This window comes from Ailuropoda melanoleuca, chromosome 1 (genome assembly GCF_002007445.2).
Source record: "Ailuropoda melanoleuca isolate Jingjing chromosome 1, ASM200744v2, whole genome shotgun sequence".
Taxonomy (NCBI): domain Eukaryota; kingdom Metazoa; phylum Chordata; class Mammalia; order Carnivora; family Ursidae; genus Ailuropoda; species Ailuropoda melanoleuca.
In genome coordinates this window covers 128,867,198-128,889,899 of record NC_048218.1, presented here as the reverse complement: position 1 = coordinate 128,889,899, position 22,702 = coordinate 128,867,198, and the positions used below count along the sequence as shown (strand labels likewise).

The 22,702-nt window shown below is 38.7% G+C and overlaps 1 protein-coding gene and 1 long non-coding RNA gene across 3 annotated transcripts in view; one reads left to right on the top strand and one right to left on the bottom strand.

Moving 5' to 3' along the window:
• The window catches only part of CCDC146 (coiled-coil domain containing 146), a 120,688-nt gene that overhangs the window by 85,346 nt on the left and 12,640 nt on the right, over positions 1-22,702 (bottom strand). Inside the window, exon 2 of one of the 2 annotated variants that reach the window (XM_034666896.1) lies at positions 16,758-16,927. In XM_034666896.1, coding sequence (XP_034522787.1) covers positions 16,758-16,916 — 159 coding nt within the window. In that variant the 5' untranslated portion in view covers positions 16,917-16,927. Of the gene's footprint in view, positions 1-16,757; positions 17,001-22,702 lie in introns of those variants that run through there. The other variant, XM_002919662.4, reaches the window with a different exon arrangement.
• Positions 1-22,702, top strand: part of LOC105237851 — a 97,565-nt gene that overhangs the window by 71,457 nt on the left and 3,406 nt on the right. The window contains exon 2 of the long non-coding RNA XR_004627315.1: positions 16,328-16,374. This is a non-coding gene — a long non-coding RNA (uncharacterized LOC105237851). The remainder of the gene's footprint in view (positions 1-16,327; positions 16,375-22,702) is intronic.

The window sequence follows — 22,702 nt, the reverse complement described above, 5'->3', positions numbered from 1 at the left end:
GAAGTGACCCCTCCCCCACATTGAGAAGGCTCATCTTGGTGGAAGACAGTGTTGCTTTTTTTTTTTTCTGAGGGAGAGATCTTAATTGTCCTTTTAAGCTCCTTCATCCCACTCCTTGGCCTCTCCAGACCTGTAACCAGGGCATGCTCTCATGTCAATTATGAAGTCAAATTGGAGAAGAAGCCTTTACACAAATTTGCTTTTTTTTTTTTTTTGTCAGTAGAAAGCTGGGGAAGACATGTGCAGACAGGTTTTGAGGTTGCTTGACAAAGGAAGAAAAAACAGACTTTCAGATGTGACTGAATCTATTGATATGGCGATATTTACCAGAAGTTCTGGATTCAATGGGCTAGCTTGAGCAGATGTGTTTGGTTCTAATAGTTTGCTTCATTAGTTGACACAAACAAACCTAGTTTCAACAGCAGCTCATGCTAATTAAAATTAAGAAGCCAGAAATGCCTTGGAACTTAAGGACGTATGGCAATAGAAATGGAGTGGATTCAGGTGTAATTCATTCAAAAAATATTTACTGTCTACCACGTGTCAGACAATCTTCTAGAAAGCCAAGATATATCAGTTACCAAAAACCCTATGCTCAGGGAGTTTATATCTTATCAGAGGAAATGAATAAGTAAACAATATATAAGAAATGCCACAAAAAATTCAACAGGGCAAAGGAGATAAGGAGTATGACAGGAAGGACGCTATTTTATATAGGCAGTCTGGGGAGACATTTGAACAGAAACTTAAAGATATGAGAGAATGAGCCAGGCGGATGGCTGGGAGAAGCTATCCAGGCAAAGGAAGCATCAGGTGCCAAGGTGCTTAGCATGTTTTCGGGTCAGCAAGGAAGCCAGTGTAGGGAAAACCGTCTAGGGTAGAGGGGACTTAGGAGATGAGGTCAGAGAGAACTTGGGGAGTTGGGGTTAAGTACGGAGTGGGGTGGCAGCTGCCAGACCATCTAGACCTTGCAAGTCATGGTAAGAATTCTGCCTTTTACTCTGAGTAGGTAAGAGCCCCAAGGGTTTTGATCAGAGGAGGTACAGGATCTCATCCTGTTTTAAAAGGATCACCCTTGTTGAGTGGAGACTACACAGCTGGGAGACATGATTGAAGCATGAACACTAGTGTGACAGTGTTTGCAATGATCTTGGAGAGAGATGTGCACCATGGCACTTGCAGTGAAGTGGATCCTTAAAATTTGCTGATCAAAGATCGGGGTGGATGGCAAAAAGATCAGAGGTATCACAAGGACAGGATTTTGGCCAGAGCAGCTGTGAAGGATGGAGCTGCTGTTAATTGAGGTGGAGAAGGCTGCAGGGGGAGCCTGTCTGGGAAGTGTATCGGGGGTTGCCTTGAGGAGTGGTGGTCAGCGGTTTTGAACATTCTAAGTTCAGATATGGATAATACATCCAAGTGGATGGCATTCGGATATTAGCATGATGTTCAGAGAAGACATCTAGAGTTCAGAAATACTTTTCTAAAGGCGCCTGGGTGGCTCAATCGTTAAGCCTCTGCCTTTGGCTCGGGTCGTGATCCCACGATCCTGGGATTGAGCCCTGCCTCAGGCTCCCTGCTTAGCGAGGAGTCTGCTTCTCCCTCTGCCTCCCCCCTTGCTTGTGCTCTCTCTGTCTCCTTCTCTCTCAAATGAATAAATAAAGTCTTTAAAAAAAAAAGAAAAGAAATACATTTCTATATTCAGAAACACTAGAATGTAGACGGTAATGCATCAATGGGCTTAGATGAGATAACCTAGTAAATAAGTGTCCACGGAGCAAAGACTTCCAGGGAAGACGGGTTGGAGATAAGGAGGAACCAACACAGTTAAGCCCATCCATTCACCCTGTAACTGTCATTTCAGAGGTCACACAGCTGCTGCCTCATGGAGAGGGCAGAGATTTATTCCCACTGCAGCAGCTTTCTCTAGATTATTATTATTTTTTAAATTTTTGTTATGTTATGTTAGTTCTCTAGACTGAGATGTGCTTTTCCTTGCTTCTGCCGGCATCGCTATTTTGATGAGTTACTGGATGTGTTAAAAGTGGTTATGGTAGTCTAGACATGGTATTCTAGAAATCATTGCTCGTGACTTAGGCAGTCACTTCACAGTGAAGGGAGGAGGCAGTGACCTAAGGAAGCCTCAGATACTGCATGTTCTGGGAGGCAGAGCCGTGTGCGGTTGGAGTGTTGTCATGTAGGATACCGTGTGTTATTGTTGTTTTAGAGATTTGTTTATTTATTAGAGAGAGCGAGCACTCGTGTGAGCCGGGAAGGGGCAGAGGGAGAGGCAGACAGAGACTCTTACGCAGGCTCCCTGCCCAGTGTGGAGCCCAGCATGGGGTTGATCTCACATCCCTGAGATCACAACCTGAGCTGAAACCAAGGGTCAGACGCCTAACTGCCTGAGCCCTCTAGGCGCCTCAAAATGGGTGTGTTTATGTCTGTGTGTGTGTATATAGCAAAAGAAATATGAATATGAACTAGGTCACAGACCAAAAAATGTTCTTTGTTAACAGTGTAATGCCCAAATTTGAGTAGTCAGGTAGAATCATTTTAAATCATTAGGGTACTAGTTGGCTATGATTATAAACCTTTAATTAACCAGAGACTGGTTTTACTCTTTATTTTGAGAGACAATGATATTAAAACTCATTTCTTTCAAAAGCATTTTCCAAAAGTTATCCCAGTTAGCAAAAACCGAAATCTTTTATTTGTAATAGCTTTCAAAGTGAAAATAGCTAGAAAATACACTAAATAGTAGAAAATACACTAAATAGCTATAAATGAATCTGACTGGCAACTTTCACTTAATGTTGGGTCTAGCTGGAAATGAGTGTGGTCCTCTGTATATGGGTAGGTCCCCCCGTGGTGTATACACACACATAAACACACAGACGTACACATGCGGGCTTATGTATGCTATTTGTAGCACATACTATAATACACAAGGAAACCTGCCCGTTCAAATAAAATAAATAATGCAGCTCCTACAGTCAAAAGTCAATACAACAAAATCACCATGGGCCAACAGCTAGCTTATTTTGAATGATGCTCTTTAAAATAGACTGCCATAAAAGAACTTCAGGTAGTTTTCTTTAAATCCCCTCTAACAAATTCTATGCTATTAATGCTGCTGTTATTCCTTGAAATGTCCCTTCTTTACTGCCTCTTTTCTCCTCCACAACCCCCTAGCATGGCTCCTTCCACCTTGCTCCTTCTACTCCTTGACAGCTTCTCTGTCAGGTCAGCAGCCTACTGTCCCCGTGTCCATATGTAATTCTGTCTCTGCACTTTTGCTCACCTGAAGTCCCAGGGGCAAACCAAAATTAAAACCATGATCTAGCTAATTCATGATCAGCATCGTCCTAGACATCACAAAGAACCTCAAAAAGATCTGTATTATTTTATTAGTGATTTTCAGAAGGAAACCTACACGATACCTCTGAGGATATAAATTCTTCTTTTGAAATTCCCCCCAAAAATCATACTTATAAATAAACAGGCTTTTTGTCTTAGTCCCTTAATATAACTGATATTACATTTATATTTATTATTTTAATAGAAATATGTATCATTTACCTACTATGTGTATAGCATGATGCTATATGCTTATCAAAATATTTTGGATGTGATTTTTTCCAAATAATAACTATATAAACTCTCAAAATCTGAGTCTAATCTCTAGCATTCGAGGCTTTCCTAAGTAATTAAGGATGATACTATTTAAGACAAATTGTTTTTTGATTACAAGGCCTCATACAAAGGGTTCACCTTATTTGGGACCATTCAGAATCTGAAAACTTGTTCAGTTTCTGTCTCTGGAAATTGGTTTTCTCATCTTCTGCAAGAAGCAAATAGCTTGTGCTTATGTTGTGAAAATTTATCAAAGAAGAGTCCACAAAACTACTTGTTTACATTTATTTCCCAATTAGTAATGATCATATCACATTTTTTTAGTTAACTAAGAAACCTGTTTTAATTTTTGTTTCGAGATTCTTGCTTCTGAATACTAATAATTATAAGCAACTGTCACTTGCTGAGTGCCAGTCACGTGCTGGACACTTTCCTTGGGGCATTTCCAATGTTCTGTCTGCTGTGATTAATGCTGCAAAAGGGAGGCAATGTTTTACATTCACTAAAGTCTTCCCTGAAAAACAAACTAACAAACAAACAAACCTCTGTTCCCTGAGAACTGTTTATCATGTGTGGACCATTACCCATTCTCAGCTTTCCCGGCTTTCTTCGTATATTTCTCATGAAATGGGCTAATTTTCCATGACAAATTACCTATGGTGATTCCGAGGTGAAGTATACACAGAAGGAAATCTCAGGGGACGCCTGGGTGGCTCAGTCGGTTAAGCGTCTGCATTTGGCTCAGGTCATGATCCCGGGGTCCTGGAATCGGGCCTCTGCCTCTGCCTGCTGCTCCCCTGTTTTTGCACACACACTCTCTCTCTCTCAAATAAATAAATAAAATCTTAAAAAAAAAATCCAGTAAGTATCTGCTCTGGCTTTCTGTGTGTATTTTTAAAGTGGAAAATGATTCCAGTTAAATCTCAATTTAAGGTGAGGCAATTTTTTTTGTATTTTCTAAAACAATTACATAATATTCTGCTGACAGGAGATATTTTAAAAATTAATACATTTTCAAGTGTGTTAATGTCCCTACTTAACCTAGTAGTTAAAAATTATTTTCTTTTTGCAGCTAAGTCAGAATTTATAACAACTCTGACGGAAAAGGCCAAACAAGTATTCTATGCTCTCCAAACACTATTTTACTTCCATGGTTACATGGCAGAATTCACTGATAAAAACATCCTGCTTAAGTCCAAAGCACTTTGTAAGTTCTTTGGAAGCCAAAAGATTTCCCATGTAAATGCCAAAGTTCTTAGTTTCATTTATTATATAAAATAATTCTTAAAAAAATGTAAATATCACTTACAAATGAATGGTATTAGTGACGGCGACTTTTTATTTCTGTCTTATATTCAGGTAAAAATGTTGTCTTTATCCGATCAGGTCAACGATTACAAACCAAGGGAGGCTCTGATATCATGAGTAGCTATGCGAGATGGACAGAAGACTGATGCTTGTATGATGAATACAGAGCTGGGGTTTCACCTGCTGAACTACTAGAGTAGAGCTTCTCACATGTGTCCCTAAGGTTCTGCAGACATATTTCATGAATGCCAAAGGAAGCCAGGTAGGAAGAAACCAGGAGAATATGTGATGCATGAAACACTGTTCACCTAGAATAGGTGTGCTTTCATTTTATATCTTGGGGATCCACCTTAAGTTTCACTTAAAGAAGAGGTTTTGTTTCCCAAAAAAGTATTTGAAAATCATTGCCTCCCTATTGCATATTCCTTGGGGGGGCTCAGCCGCAAAAATAAAACTAGAATAGATGTATGATGATTCTAACTTGGTATGATGTTTCTTTTGTTTTTTTTTCTTAAAGATTTTATTTATTTGACAGAGATAGAGACAGCCAACGAGAGAGGGAACACAAGCAGGGGGAGTGGGAGAGGGAAAAGCAGGCTCATAGCAGAGGAGCCCGATGTGGGGCTCAATCCCATAACGCCCTGAGCCGAAGGCAAACGCTTAACCGCTGTGCCACAGGCGCCCCTGGTATGATGTTTCTAACTTTAGACATTTAAATCTCTGAGTTTTAGGTGGACTTGATGTGGTTAAATGCATCCAGAAACTCAGAAGAAATTTCTCCTCTTTAAGTTTGCTTTGTAAAGTGGTGATTCAGTAGTGTGTTTTTTTTTGTTTTTTGTTTTTAATTTTTTTTGGTGGAAGGCTTTACTAATTACTAAGCACACGCACTCTTGAAAATGGCGTGGTTATGCACATGATGGTAAGCTAACGAAGAGTTTGCAGGGAATATCAAGACGAAGAGCATAGGCTTCCTGCTTTCAACGCTCCTAAAGCTACTGTAGTTTAATTTAAAAATACAGGACAAAAACTGTAAGTGGCGTAAGGTACAAGCACCACAGGGAATGGACAGCAGCAACAGTGATCTCACTCTATCCGGAAGTGGGACGTTCAAAGGTGGGCTCTGAGGTCCTCTTGAAAGATGAACAGAATATCAAAGCGCAGAAATGTGAAGGAGAGCACTTGTGGGCTGGACATAGGAGGAGCAAGGGCCTCAGTGGGTGGGAAAATCAGGAGCGAGTTTGGAAAACAATAATGTGTCTAATTTGGCCAAAGCATGAGTTCTGTGGCCGGGCTCAGTAGCAAAAAGAAGGGAGAGGAATGGAGGAGACTGTAAAGGGATTTGCCTGTAAAGTCAAAGAGGTGACATCTGACACAAGAAAATCTAAGGGAAGGAAAAATTCGAATCTAAGTACCTACTATCTCCCCTGCCACCTACTGATTGCTCCGTTCTGTGTCTGGGTCTGTGAGGTGATGGTGGGATACTGGGTGGGAAGGAAAATTGGGAGGAACTCTGAAGACCATTTTACAAAATAATGAAATGGTCAACGATGTCAAGGAGAAGATGGGTAGAGATACGGAGGGAAAAAAACCAACTTGGGGGTGGGAAAACAGTTTCTGGAGGAGTTTTTAAAGAGGGGGTAAGAAGTGTGTGGGAGAGGCATTTGCTGTGACAAGGAATTTTAGGAAGTTTTGTTGCATGATGTGCTATGGAACTCCCTCCTCTGTCCCTGAAGGAACCTTCAGGATAATCAAAATTGCTTTCCAAGGCTTTCTGGAGGCAGATCAGTGTTTCCTTTCAGCTGTGCTGGGATGGATTTTAAGGTGGGAGAGCTCAGTTTTATTCGGTTCACAAACTATCTGTACAGAGCATGGGGTTCCCCCCATGGTGCTGGGAGTGACAGAAGACGTGAAGGGGAGCGCACCAGGGTCCTACCCCTCTGCATCCTTCACCTTTGCACCCACCACATCCAAATCTGTTTTACCTACTATGCTTCTGTGTAAGATTCCCACTGGAAAAAAGTGATAGAAGCAGTTTTAAAACAGGGTGAAAACCACCACAGTAGACACTGAGGTACCCCTGACGGATAATAAGCTGAGAAGTGCACTCTTGGTGTAAAATGAGACTCAGAGAACCGGAAGGACTTGCTTGAGGTTGTGCGGCTAGTACATGCGGAGCTAGAACTAAGACCCGTTTTACTGGAACCATCCCCCCACCCCAGCCCATCAGAGATTTTCTTTCCAAGCCACTGAGATTTAAGGTATTTTGAGCCTGTCCTTTCTTAGATGGCATCTTTTCAGATAGCAAAGCCTCTATCTTTTTAATCTGAGGTTTGATGTCAGGTAATTCTTGCACCCCTTTATTTCATATCTTAGATGCACCCCGGTGTGCCTTTTTGCCTCTGTTGGGTATGGGGGGGCTGGGAATAACGTAAAGAACTTTTGCTCAGAAGATATTGGACTTGGCATAAGGTTCTAAGCTTGCCGCTGGCATCTCCTTTCTGTTTGCCCTTACATCAACATAAATGCCGGATGTAACAAAGGTTACACTATGATGACTCAAACTATCGATGTATACAGGAAACACATTTAAGATCTCAGAGTAACAAAGGTCTTCTTAAAGTATGACACAGAATCTGAAGCTATAAAAGAAAAGCACAATAAAAAACAAATTTCCACATCAAGAAAAACCACCTTAAGCAAACGCAAAAGAAATCCAACAAACTGAGAGACTTTTGCAATGCGTGTTATACACAAAGGCCTACTTTCTAAATGTATAAAGACTTTCTATGAGTCTATAAGAAAAAAACTACACAATAGAAAAATGGAAAAAAATATGTGAACAGAATTCACAAAAAAAGAAGTTACAAGCGGGTCTTTGTATTAACCATGCTTCTAGCTTCCGTAGAGTTGATGCTTTAATGTCTGCTCCGTGTGCCTATGTGGGCCCGATACAGCTTACTCTACACAAGCTGGTCATATGCCTGAGTCACCTTGCCTTGGCCTCCAGCCTCCCTCACTCTCCCCCTCCCCACTTTGAAAAGAGTCCTTCTCCTGGAGGTACACTTCTCAAATGCAAACCAACCAATCCAGAGTCCACACTCTCAACACTCTCCTTATTAGGCTCTCGCATTCGGGTGCTGTACACTTACCCTAATCACCCCAGAGCCAAGTACCAGATCATTAGGGACAGCCCCTATGCCCCAGAGCTCACTGAACTTATTCCTACTAACCAATCCCAAGCCTGCCTACCACGCTTCACCCATTCCTTCCCAAGAAAATCACAATCGAGGCTCTTGCCCAGTTCCTCCTTCTCCCTCTGCCTCCTGACTGCTCCCAGTGCTTCCCCATGTTCCCATCATTGCACCGCATGCCCCCTTTTCTTAGGAACTGTGATTAATAAACTGTCATTCCAATGGCAACCGTCTCCTGATCTGTTTGCCTTCCTATACATGACATCTTCTATTAATACACTATATTTTTAAAACAGTCTTAAACATATGAAAAGAAGCTCCACTCCATGCATTTTAAGGAAAGTGTAAATAAAAACTATGATGAGATAATATTTTCCTTCCATCAGAGTGGCAAAGGTCAAATGGTTAGATCGTGCATAGTGCTAGTATGAGTAAAGTCACATTTATTATTGTTCTGGGAACATAAATTATTACCACCTCGATAGAGAGCACTTCAGCAATAACAATGAAATTTCAGAATATACAAATTCATGATCTGGCAATTCTACGTGTGGGTATACACGCAAAAGAATTGAAAAGGAGGATCTTAAAGAGCTCTTTGTACACCCTGTTCAGAGCAAATAATAGCCAACAGGTGGAAATCACCCCAAGGTCCATAGACAGATGAATGGATAAACAAAATGTGGTATATACATACAATGGAATATTATTCAGTCTTAAAATGGAAAGAAATCCTGTCACATCCTACAACACAGATGGAACAACACCAGTTTGAACCGCATGGGTCCACTTATATATGTTTTTTTTTCAATAAACACAGTACAGTACTGTAAATATATTTTCTTCTTCCTTATGATTTTCTTAATAACATTCTTTTTCTCTAGATTACTTTATTGTAAGAACACAGTGTATAATACATATAACATGAAAAACACGTGTTTATCTACTATTATGTTATTAGTACGGCCAAGAGTAGGCTTTTAGTAGTAAGTTCCGGGGTGGGGTGCGGGGGGTGGGGAGTCAAAAGTTATATGTGGACTTTCAACTGTGCAGGGGGTTTGGCACCCCTAATCCCCATGTTCAAGGGCAAATGCACATTCAAATAATTTTTGGGTTACTGAAGGTACTGTTTCACAAAATGCATGTTCTCTACTGAGAGCCACAAGCTGTCAAAAGTCAACTTACTTTCTCTCAAGAAATTTCTCAAAGGGAAAAATAATACAATTAAGTATTTCTTCCTAATCCTTATTTTAAAAAGCAACATCTGTTCACAGTGACAATTAAAAAAACAGCCATCTGAATTTAGATTTTTTTTTTTAAGTAGGCTCCAACATGGGGCTTGAACTCATAACCCAGAGATCAAGACCTGAGCTGAGATCAAGAGGCAGAGGCTTAACCGACTGAGCACCCAAGAGCCCCTTCAGAGTATTATTTTTAGTATTTAACCAACTTACTATAACAGTTTAGCTGAAGAATCAATGAAAAATACAGAGGAAATTAAATTTTATTAAATATATAATGAAAAATAAACACAGGCACACGCACATACACAAACTAGGTCCTCATTATGTCTGTAAAAGAATCAAAAAAGAGAAAGGGAAATTAAGGACAATTAACCACACAGAGGAAGGGAGAGATGCGCTGCTTGGGGGTAGGGTCTTCATGACATTTTCTGCTGATTCCCAGCCCTGAGTCCGACATATGCTCAATGCTCAGTGAAGATCTTAGAATGAGTAAAGATCATCTCAGGAGACAGAGCAAAGACCAATTCTTCTCTGTCCCTGACTTTCAAGTCTCTTCTGACTCCCACTTGCCACTGATCACATGTTCAGATAGCAGAGTTTTCCTGACAACACCCTGGATTCCTGGCCAGAATCAACCTTCATGTTTTTCATTTCAGAAGTGCCAAGTATAAGGACATCCCAACATGGAACTTTCTTTTCTCTCCCCCGCAGACTCTTCTGTGGTGTACGATTTTACTGATTGAATTTAGGGGTGTTAATCTACTTTGCAAAGTGGAATGTGGTTTGTATTCTTATAATCCTATTATAAACCTTTCTAATCTTTGTAAATAGATATTAGCCGTGTCAAAATTACAAATGTTTGAGTACATTCCAAGCATGTCCCAAAGTCTTTTTCCATACTGGAAAGATTTTTAAATTTCCACCTTACTGTCAGAGTTAAAAAAAAAAAAAAAAAAAAAACCAAAAACACCAAAACCGAAAAAACTTTATGGGCAACATGGAACCTATCTGTATTGTTTAATAAATTATCAGTCCGTTTAAAGTTTCTTGACAGCCAAAAAAAATCTTGAAAAATTACTCTTGCAAGGCTGCCTGGATGTCTAAAGGACAAGCGAAAACAGGCCAACAATAGCAAGACTTGTAGAAAGATTTTAAAAAGAGATTTAGTAGTTTTTTTTTAATGTGTATTCCCCACATACAGCTATTAATGAAGTGTGATAACTAAGAAAAGGATAGGGAAGCTAAGGGGAAATATTTAAATAGAACATTAAATATTTACCTTTATTTTTTCCTTTTAATATACAGTTTACTTAAAAACTCAATTTGTAAAATCCTAAAATAGTAGTGTTTAAATGTATGAATGTCCAGGGAAGAATGTCAGATGAAATGTGACAAAGATAAAAATAATATCTTAAAATTCCTATTCCTGGGGCGCCTGGGTGGCACGGCGGTTAAGCGTCTGCTTTCGGCTCAGGGCGTGATCCTGGCGTTATGGGATCGAGCCCCATATCAGGCTCCTCCGCTATGAGCCTGCTTCTTCCTCTCCCACTCCCCCTGCTTGTGTTCCCTCTCTCGCTGGCTGTCTCTATCTCTGTCTCTGTAGCATAAATAAATAAAATCTTAAAAAAAAATTCCTATTCCTTATGGAATCACTATGGGAATTAAATTACACACTTAAACTACATAGACTGTCAGCTCCTTGAGGGTGAGGATCTTATATTTTCACCTTTGTAACCAGCTGCTTGATTAATCATGTATGAAAGAAAAAGAAATCATTTTCACTCTTGAAAAACATTTTAAATTTCATTACAGATTAACCCAAGAAACTCATCAGTACCTATAGGAGGTCAAACCTAGAAAATGAAGGAAGCCTTAGTAGCGCCAGAAAATCACCAATAGTTTCAGTAACTAATCAAACATTTTTATTAAAAAATTCCTAAAGTTATTTAATCTGTTACCAGCCTTGAGAGAATGAAATGTGTAAAGAATAAGAAGGTATCTTTGAATATGTGAATATCCCAGTAGAAGCAGGAAATGAAGTAAATGATGGCAACATCTTTTTATAAAACACACAGTGGTAGAAGGTGTTGTTAAATCTACATAAAAAGCAATCTGCAAAACTTTCAGAAAGCAATCTGAATACTAGTGAGAGCCTTCTATGTCCGTGTATCCAGCCCAAGGACTTCCCTGGGAAACTCAAGATCAGCACATTGGACGTTCCTCTCAAACCCGTTGCTTCTTCTGAATTCTCTGTCACTTAGAATACCATAATCTTGCCACTTTTCTGAGTCAGAAATCCAAGCATGAGTCCAGACTCTTTCCTCTTCCTCACTCCCTCCTCCCTGTCCATTTGGACTTGAAGTCCAGCGTTTCCTATTTCCTTAGTATCTCTCCCATGTGTATTCTGTCCCTTTCCCCTTTGCCACTGCCTTGGTTCAGCCTCTCCTTACATCTTATCTTGATCCCCGAAATGGCATTCTGATTGGCGATATGGCAGGAATGGAACAGAGACAAATTCAATAGGTATTTAAGAGAATCAACCGATAGCATACAGGACAAAAGTTTAGGAGAAGAATGAATTTAGTTCTGAGCACATTTAGCTTGAGGTACTTAAGGGTCATCTGGTAAAGATATTCCCGTACATGCGTGTATGGGTGTCAGCAAAGCTTAAGGACAGAGAAGTAGGTTCCTAGTGGACACCATGGATATGGCTGAAATATCTCCTCTCATGTCCTACTCTTCCAAAAAGCTTTTTCTAGATCATCTCATTCCCACAGTGATTGTTCCTTCCATTCAATTCTGATAACTCTGATTGCACCTTCCAGGTTCACAGCCAGGTGCTGTATAGTGCAAATAAAACAATACATAATCCTTGTCACTGTATTTGACAAGAGTTAATATATGGCCCTTCAGAGATATGTTGGTATAATCTTTTTGGAAAGCTATTTGAAGTTATCTACTAAAGCTGAACATAAACCTGGACTATGAGACAGTAATCCCACTCCTACATATACACTCAAATAAATGAATTCATAAGTAAAAGGGATGCATAAGAATGATCGTGGAACTTTATTTATAATCCAAAACAGGAAACAACCCCAATCTCTAAACAGAATAGAATGGACAAATTGTGGCATAATTACATATAAGGACACTATACAGCAGTAAAAAAGAATGACTGCCACACACAATGCCGTGATGAATTTCAAAGACGTAATGGTGAGCAAAAGAAGCCAGACACAAAGAAACACATACTGTATGATCCCATCTATATGATATCTAAGAAGAGGCAAACTAATGAGTAGTGATAAATCAAAATTGTGGTTAACTTCAGTGGGAGCAATGACTGGGAAGAGTCTCAAGGGACACCTCCGGGTTGCAGGAAACATATCTTGATCTGAGTGGGAATATGGCAGGAATGGAGAACAGACAAATTCAAGAGCTATTGAAAAGAGAAATTTAACTTTCAAACTGACAAAGAGAGCACAGGAGGAGAATTCAGATTGGGAGAAGAATGATGAATGTGGTTCTGAACGTGTTGGTTATAGGAGCATGGGAACATTCACCAAGCTACACACTCTATGTGAGCATCACTGTACATATGTTATATAACAAAAAACTTTTTTGACAACAAAAAAGTTTTAAATAAAAATAAAATTGAGCACCATCAAATTTTCAATAAGACAAGAAAAATCTATGGAGCCTCAGGCCTCACAGGTAGGCAGCAATGGCAGAGTCGGGGAGCAGACGTCCAGCATTAACCCACACAGTCCACTGCTGGGAACCGTGTGGCTTAGTTCCCAAGCACCATTTGGAGCATTCATCCCAAAGTGTGAATTAACACAGTGTAGTTCCCGCCCTGTTAGGTCTTATTGATTAATACAATCACAGTGTCAGTACAGAATTCTAAATTTTCCATGCAAAATATGATACGAGAAGAAGATATTCAATAAATATCTGTTAATGACCTAGTAACAGGTGGCAGGTATAGCCTATGAACGCTCGAACAGTTGAGAGGTTGTAGGAAACACTGGCAAAATTTCTCCAAGGACATGGGAATTGAGCCAGATTCTAAAAGGTGAGGAATAAAGGCAGGGGTTGCAAAGTATGGCCTATACAAGTGTTCGATTTGATTTCTTTTAATGTGAATGGCACAGTCTTTCAACGTGCAGTGTGACTGGGAGTATTTCTGGACAGTCATAACTTTGCATCATGCTTTGTGAATATGTGCCAGTTTCCTAGGCATTTGAATGTGGGAGAGTCCCTGCGAAGGAGTGCACCACAAACAGAAGGTCACGAAAGGCTAAGTGAATTATTAGATGGCACACATGGCTTGGGCCCAAATCACACAGTGCCATGAATACCATACTGAATATATTCCACAAACAATGTTAAATGAGACGATGCCATGATGTTTTGGTAGTGTGGGCCAACTGTGTGACTAGCATTAATAACAATAAATCCTGTAAGCGGCTTCTGGCTTTTTCGATGTGATGCCAAGCATTGGGACCTTTGGAAGTGGATTTCTGACTGCTTTCTTTCAGTTGCCATCTGAACTCTTGCTATTCTGGAGATGAAGCTTCTGTTTAGAAGACCAAAGGAGGGAAGCTTATATAAAATAGGTAAAAAATTTTGTCAAGACTCATAAATCTTGAGGAATATTGAAAGAATTAGCAAATAAAGCTATAGATGCCAATAGGAACAATTTCAGTGGTGTCTCTGATGGAAATAAAGTTTTTTGACACCAATAATCATTCTGCAAGTTTTTGTTGGCTTGAGGAACAGCTGTCATGCAGGGAAATGACTGATATCATTACTGATGTAATTTTACTCTACTCAAAAGGGTAGATGAAACAGTTCTTTGATGCTATAATCTAAGGTGGATATCTTAGCGGCTGGTCATACCCAATGATTAATAACTGCAATTGATGCATACATGTGTACTGAGAAATTCTTGAGATATTTAATAAATTGCCACATTGAACATCAATTTGCAGAAGTTGTCCTAGGTTCTCCTTTGACTTTACAAAACAAACCTTTCATGTTTCTTTATCTATGCATTTAAAAACTTGACTATAATTTTTATTATTAGCATTACATTTAGTAGAAATGAACTCTAGTTTAGATTTATTTTTTATTTGATAGAATTGTTAAGGGTAGTGGTATAAAAGCAGAAATTCTATTGCAAAAAGTTGGACATACAGTGGATTTTAGCAGAAATAGAGAACACTGGTTACTTAAAAATATTAAGACTAGAGATGTGGATTCATGGCTTTAAATATATAAATATAGATAAAGAAATAGATATAAATTTGTGGATAAATATATTCATGCATCTGTTGCCTAGCTCTGTCTGCTCAGAGGACTTAGAAGCAATGACGACCAGTATCCATGAGCATACCCAGCATTGAGGTCTAAGTTTGCAAATATATCATTCTCCACTAAAAGGAACCAGGAATCCTTTGAGAAATTTTGAGAATTCCAGGGTTGGAGCAAAGAAAATGCAAGATGAGTCTGGAACACATTCTTATGACAGAAAGTAAAGAATTACGCAAAGAATCAAAGAGTCATGTCAAAAGGACAAGTGAGTCTTCTTGAAGAGGTATACAATGGCCAAATCAGGGGAAATGGAAACATCAAAGCAAATAATGCCAGTAATGAATTATAACCCATTGAATAGAAAAAGAACTCATAGGTATAGATAGATAGATAGATAGATAGATAGATAGATAGATAGATAGATGATAGATAGAAAGGAAAAAGGTAGATAGAAATAAAGAAGGTTCTTCCTTACAGTAGGAAGCAAACCAACAAATGTAGAAGGAATAATGGAATTAGACAGTCATCATTTGGCAACCATCATAATAATAACCAATTTGGGCACTTATCATCAAGAGATGTAAAACTAATGAGTGAAAATTTTAGAAGGAATAGGATACTTAAATCTCAGTCTCAGAGTATCTCCCCATAGGTGCTTATTAATTTCAAAGAGAAAAATAACAACTTCACAGAGGAGAAATCTGGTAGAAGTCACTGCCTTAACCAAGTGATCAAAATTAACACCACCAGTAACAGGACAAGTTGATATCTTGCGTTACTGTTATCATGTTGTATATATAAAATAAAAATTCAACAGCAGTGGCAGCAATTGTTTCATATATTTATACCAACAAAATATTTGGGTGGGGATTTGGCTCTGTTTTTTGGTTTTGAATAAACTCTGATATTGTTCTAAGACTTCTTAAGCTTATTTTAATTTTAATTTTTTTAAAAGATTTATTTATTTGAGAGAGAGAGAGCAGGGGAGGGGCAGAGGGAGAGGGAGAGAATCCCAAGCAGACTCCCTACTGAGTGTGACCCATGGTGGGGCTCGATCCCATGACCCTGAGATCATGAGCTGAGCCAAAACCAAGAGCTGGACGGTCAACTGACTAGCCACCCACACACCCCTAAGCTTATTTTTATTATGACTATAAAGTTACTTAGAGGTTTTATTCAGTTACATTTGCATAAAGTTAATAGTCCAGACTTCAGATGTCCTCTAAAACACTTTCTGAAGTATATCTCAAGCATGACAAGGTAACAGTTGCTTATGTTGTCAGTTATTATTTAACAAAGAAACTCTTGGGGCGCCTGGGTGGCTCAGATGGTTAAGAGTCTGCCTTCAGCTTAGTTCATGATGCCCGGGTCCTGGGATTGAGCCCTGCTTGGTCAGACTCCCTGCTCGGCAGGGAGCCTGCTTTCCCTCTCCCTCTGTTGTTCCCCCTACTTGTGCTCTCGCTCTCTCTGTCAAATAAATAAATCTTAAAAAATAAAAATAAAAATAAAGAAGAAACTCTCCTCATATATGGACATTTCCTAAATGTTCATCTTGTTTTTTAAAAAAAATTAGACAATAAGACAAAAATCAGACAAAAATCACGCTTCCTTTTTTTTCTTCTCTGCTAATAGGAAGCAGTGTATTTCGACGCTCTACTGCTCTAGCTGCATTTAGTTAGGTAAGTGTTGATTTTTTCTATCATTGAATGTTAAGGTCTTTTATCTTCATTTTATGGATGTAAATGTAGTATATTCAATAATGAAAGAAATGTGCTCTTTTATTTCATTTACCGACCTATGGAATCTACTTAGTTGACCACATATATGCAAATATTTATTATGCTATAGAAGTGTCAGAACTTACACCACTATGTTAGTCCAGGATGGTATGATAAGACTTTGGAAGAGAAGGTATGGATTGTTTTATTTTAATGTGCTTCAGACTGTGTATATTGCCTACAGGTTACATGTGATAAATCACTTTGATAATATTACCTTCACCTGATTTTTAAGTAGATAATGACTCAGGTCTTAGTATAGTAATACCCCAAGAGAAACATACCTCTTGCAGACAAATGAAAGCTGGAGTTGTAGATAAATCAACACACCGTTCATCTTGGATATTAATTGTGGGTGCTACAGCATAAATGGGGTTCTCTTGATCCTTTTCATCTTTCTCCTCTTCCTCTTCTTGTTCTGTGTCTGTGGTACTGTCTTCCATTTTTCACAATTCTAAAATAAAATCATTCCATATTCAGCTATTTAGGGATATCTTTACCTATAAAGTAAAACTAATGGAAAATAATAAAAGCAAGCAAAAGGCAACTGGAGTAAGCTATTCTCCAGTGAAATTTAGGTCAGTACACTTAGCTATAGATAAATTATTATAAAGGCTGATTTGTTATAAAGATACTCTCCATTGCTACACTCAAATCAATAATTCTAATTTTAAAAAGTAGGCTATTGTTGCATTAATTGGAAAAAAAAATGATATAACTAGAATGTAAGCTCCATGAGGGCAGAAACCTTATTTTGTTTACTGAGCATTATTGTTAACACTCAATTACTATTCACTGATTGGGTAAATAAATATAACTTTCACCCTTAAAATATAACACATTCAAATTATTTTTGGGAAACTAAAAACCAACACCCTGTGGTGGCCGACACTGCCTGAGGCAGGCACCTGTGCACCAGCCCAACCGCCTAATTGCTCGATTTCCCTGGCCACAGCTCAGGCCTATGCTTGCATACCCTGCCTTGCCACCTCGCCTATATCTGCTGCCCATGTGCAAGCTTAATTGTCCCATCAGACTTCACTTACAAAACATCAGCTCAAGAATAAAATTAAGGCTATCAAGATGGTGACACTAAGGCATTAAACCAAGCGCAGGCCTTTCTGTATGACTGCACAAGTCATGTAGCCAGCCTATGAGCTGCCCAGTGATTTGCCCACATAGCCAAGTGGACCCAGAGCAATTTCTAAAAGGACCTGTCTTGGCCTGCAAGGTCTCTCTTGGCCCATTTTTGGTGGCATTGGGATAGTTGTTCTTCTAAGAGAGTTGGTAAGAAGACTCAATTGCTTTTAAAAAAAATGCCAATCTAATCTTTTGCTCTTTTGATCTCTGACACATGGGAATCTACACTTAACAGAAGAGAAAACTTGGACTTTTCTCTTGCCAGAGAGGATAACTCCAACTGTCATAAATTAAAGGTCCGGATCTTCTGTTGAACATGTATCATCTCTCATGTCAATCTTATCAGATTAGCTGCCCCTTGATGATGGGATCCCAGTTCTTTTAATATGGAAAGCGTGTTCTGTAATATGAATCTGGAAGGCATGGTAGGCTCTGGCTCCTAAATTTATTTGTCAAGTGGCCATAGGCATGCCATTTATTCATTTAAGTTTCCTTTCCTCCTCTCTAAAATGCAAGTCATGGTAACTGATTTTTCTGTTTCATAAAGAATAGACACAAATTAAATGGTATCACATCTGTGGACTTTTAAGTTCCATTCTTCTATCTCTAATTTTCTACCACAGACATAAATTACATGTAAGCTTGTTTTCTTCTTCCTGCTGCAAAAACACTTCATAGGTGGTAGCATGTACCTCCATTGGAGGCACTAAATGTCTAGTCGTCGTTCTTTTTTTTCTTTTCTCTTTGGCTTCATTTGGTTGTCTTTCTTTATGTGATGTTAATAGCCATTGATATCGTTTGGACTCCCACTCCTTTAATACCCGCATATTTTTTCAGTGCCATAAAGCAGTGTTTTAAAAGAACCTGTTGTTATTAAGGTATCACAACACTTCAGTTTTGGCAATTAATCACAGTTTATTGTTCAAATCTTCGAGAAGCTGAAAAGGTTTGATTACATATCTAGATTTGTTTGTGTTTATAAGCTAAAATATGTCGGTTCAACCATTTCATGGATGAAAACCTGTTAATGACTATCCCAGAAAAATATTTCCCTCTGAACATTAGACCATACTTGTTAATGTCAGCTTTTCCTTTAAGAAATATTTCAAATATCAACAAAAATAACAGAATGGCATAATGAATCCTCAGGTATCAATCCACCAGATTCAATAAATAACAATTCATGGACAATTTTGTTTTATCTGAACCCTTCTACTTACCCCTCCACCCTCCATATAATTTTGAAGAAAACCCACACACGTAGACTTAATAACATACCCCGAGGAACTCCGTACGGAGAGAACCCTCATGCCACTGCACACCTGCATGGCCCTCCTTTGTGTGGATATGCCACAAGCTTGTCAAACAACCCCCAAATTATAAACACACGGAATGTTGCCAGTTTTCTGCTATCACAGTTTTGCAAAGTATAGTACCCATATTTATTTAAAAATATATTTTAAAGGCTCTTGGGATTTTTATAATGGAGATGGCATTAACTTTCAAAACTTAATTTCAGGCCATCTTCTCAAAGCACTGCACTTAACATGTGGCACAGCTTCCCTAGGCGACAAAAGAAGGGCGCTGTGCTGAATTTGTACAAATGTCTCAGTCTGCTGAAGTTTTTCAGCCTCCAATATCTTGAAAATATTCCAAATATTTTCAATCAGGTAAAACAATCTACTTTGGGAAACAACGAAAAGACACTGTAACAGAGTTCTGACAGACATTATCAGACGAACTTTGACCTTTAGAAAAGAAAGGGAGAGTGAGTAGGAAAGTAAGAAAACACAACAGAGACAAACGTAAAAGTCTCATGTGAATTTAAAACTAAAACACGAATTACTCTAATTAAATAACAGGTTGGAAAGGGCGTAAGGAGATAGTAAAGTTTAACAGATTAGACAAATATTCAAGGATTCATTAATGTAGGATTGCAAAGCCTTGATTATACAGATATCACCATGCTGCAGGCAATAAGATGGACAGCTATAAATAAAGAAAATAGAATAAAATATATTCTCAGTCTACATGATATAAACAAGAGAATATTTATGAAATATCTAAATTCCTGCTGTGAGAAGAACAACATAGCTATCAAGTATAGTACTTCTAGAGATGTGTATCTCCGTAATACTAAGTCGCTTAAGCAAATATTTACTAAGTTGTTTTATGAAGAGCTGGAATTTACAAAGAGGCAAGCAAGTTACAATATAAAGAGAAATCAAGGCAGGGAATAACTAGCTCTATATCATACAAGGTAAGGTAAAATAAACCTAAATAAAAAGCAGTGTTGTTCGGCCAACATTGAGATAAGGCTTTAAAAGCAGCTTGTAGCCTGGAATTTAGATTTTAATCTATAGGTATTAGAAACCATTACTTTTTTTTTTTTTTTTGCATTGAGGAGTTATCTGGGCTTGTAAAGGTGTTGGTGATAATGAGAGGAATGTTTTGGAAAGGGTGTGAATTTGAAGGCAAGGAGACAATTTAGTGTTTGTGAGTCAGCTCCCTCTGCTATGGGCAGGAGATAGATTCACTGGGAAGCAAGGACCAGGTGTCTGGCCTCAGGGGCATTCACAGGCTGGTGAGCAAGATAGAAATTAATCAGAGAATCACAGAGATAAAATGTAAAAATAAATATAACTGGAACTGGTGCTATGAAAGCGTGGACACAGAAAAAGGTTTACGATGCACGGCACATTTCCAGTAGGCACAATTCCCATAGCAAATGCCACAGTGAAGCAGCGATTGGAAGGTTACATGCTGAGGACCCGAGCCAAGGCCGTCCTGTGCTACGCTGTAGGAGTCCAGAGAAGAGAGGACACCGTTTTATGAGGCTTTCTAGAAGGGAGAGGACATGTATGGAGCTTTCATACAGAAAAACAAAAAGGCTAGTGAAAGAGAAAGGAAGGTAAAAGCTTTAGTCTTATTCCATAAGAACACTGAGCTTCTCTATTATTCACACTTTGTTTCGGGGTTAAAAAATAAAGCCAAAATAGGAAGCTTACAAAGAATAATTGAGCAATAAGCATTGCAGGGTATGCCTGGTGTTGTAAGACAAGCCACTGCTTCCTCTTCTCCAAAACCAAAGACGTGATCATCATTTTGTGTTTTGATTTTGAACTCTTAAGGAAATTTTTCTTGACAGTTACAAGGATCACATGCAAAAACCAAATGGTCTGTGCACCAGAGAATGGGGCAAGGATACACAAATGATGGTAACTTTCTGAAGATAAAAGGGCAATGCTTGCTTCAAGCAAGATGTAGCAGGAAACCATACTTTCGATCTTACTTGTCACTGAACTAGCACGAGTTTTGCTCATTTTAGGATCGCAGGGTATCATGTAAAATCAAAAATGGTATGGTTCCACACTGAACCTGAGCATTCTTTTTTGTAAGTTAGCTCTACTATCTGCCCTGGAAACATGATCATATGCTCCCTTCCCCAGCAACCCATGGCTCTAGGTGAGTTACGGGACTGTTTCTACAGTAACTCAGAGCTGGACCTGTTGGAGGAAGGGAGACGTCTGGGACAACTATTTGGTTTGTTTGTTTCAGTTTCCTATACTTATTTAAAAACACAGAAATGTCAAAATGAGGTTTTAAAAATTGTGGTATATTTAAAGTTATATGACAAGTGCCTCTCAGTCCTGTCAATGTATCTCTGTGATTGTATGCGTATTCTTTTTTAGAGATAAGATTAAAAGTCAGCATTGAAGGCTCTTTCTGAAAGACCTGTCATCCACATATCACAGGCTCAGAATATTGGGAGCGGATCCCACATGCAGCCTACAGTTCCCGCAGATCCTCTTAATCCAACAACATCATCACCGCCAGACACCACCAGTCGGGAGTCCTAAATGCAACAGATACAATCATTGCACTTATTCATGTGTAGATCTTTTATTCACGTACAGTTACAGAATACCCATTATTATTATGCAAAGACATGATTAGACTTGAAACATTTTTTTTAAAGATATAGATACAGACTTTAGGTAGGTCCTGTTTTTAAGAAGGGGGTAGAAAAGCTTTGTCATTCAAAACAAACCTAACAAATCAAACCACAACTTCTTTCTGTTCCTAAAAAAATGGAAAGAAAAAATTAAAAAAAAACCTCTCTCTCTCAAAAAAAAAAAAAAAAAACAGAAAAAACACAAACCTGCAAAAAAAACTCCAATCTGGACCGAAAAAATAAAACCATTGCAGTTCAGTATGTACAGATAAAATTTGCCTCATAACTGAAGTGTTAAAGGAACAGTGTGGGTTAAAAACATACATACATACATAACATACACACATAGACATAAAAGAAAACTCTCGAGAGGAAGCTCCAAGTGCATATCCAGCCTTAAACTAAATGTTCACAGTATTAGTTAAATCTTAAATTCTTCACCACCCACAGTCGCAGAGAACCAAAGACTCACAGGATAAGCTCCCTCCTTGGGTGGGAAGGAAGCTGAGAGAGCTCTAGGCCTTCTCCCAACTCATTTCACTGTCCTTTTGCCTCCCTTTGCATGCTACCCTCCAACCCCAAACACAGACCCAAGAAAAGTTATTCACCTTCTGTTTAAAACTTCTTATTATTTTTTCTTTTCCTCAGAAACCCACATAGTCGAAATGAGCTCCATATTACTCATTTCTGAATGGGTATAACATATAGGGTCATGATGGGAAGACCATCCACGTGGAAGACTGTCATAGAAACACACATGATTTTTGTCTCTAACATATGCTCCTGGTTGCGCTCACCAGCAGGCGGGCACTCCTGCCCAGGGGTCATTCACCTCTGTACTTAGTAATAACAACATTTATATAGCCCTTCACAGTTTAAACGAAGTTTTCCTTCATATTATTTCACTTTATTCTTGTAACAACCATGTTCATAACTATTACTATCTCCATTTTACAGACAAGGAAATTGAAGGTCAGAGACTATAAGTGATGTGCCCAAGATCACACAGCAATAAGTGGCAGTATTTATTCAAACTCATGTCCACTAGCTCCAAATCCCTGACCCTCTATACCATATAGGACTCTTGCTGTGGCCTTGGTAAAGCCCTTTCCTCTTAGCCTCCAAAAATGGAAA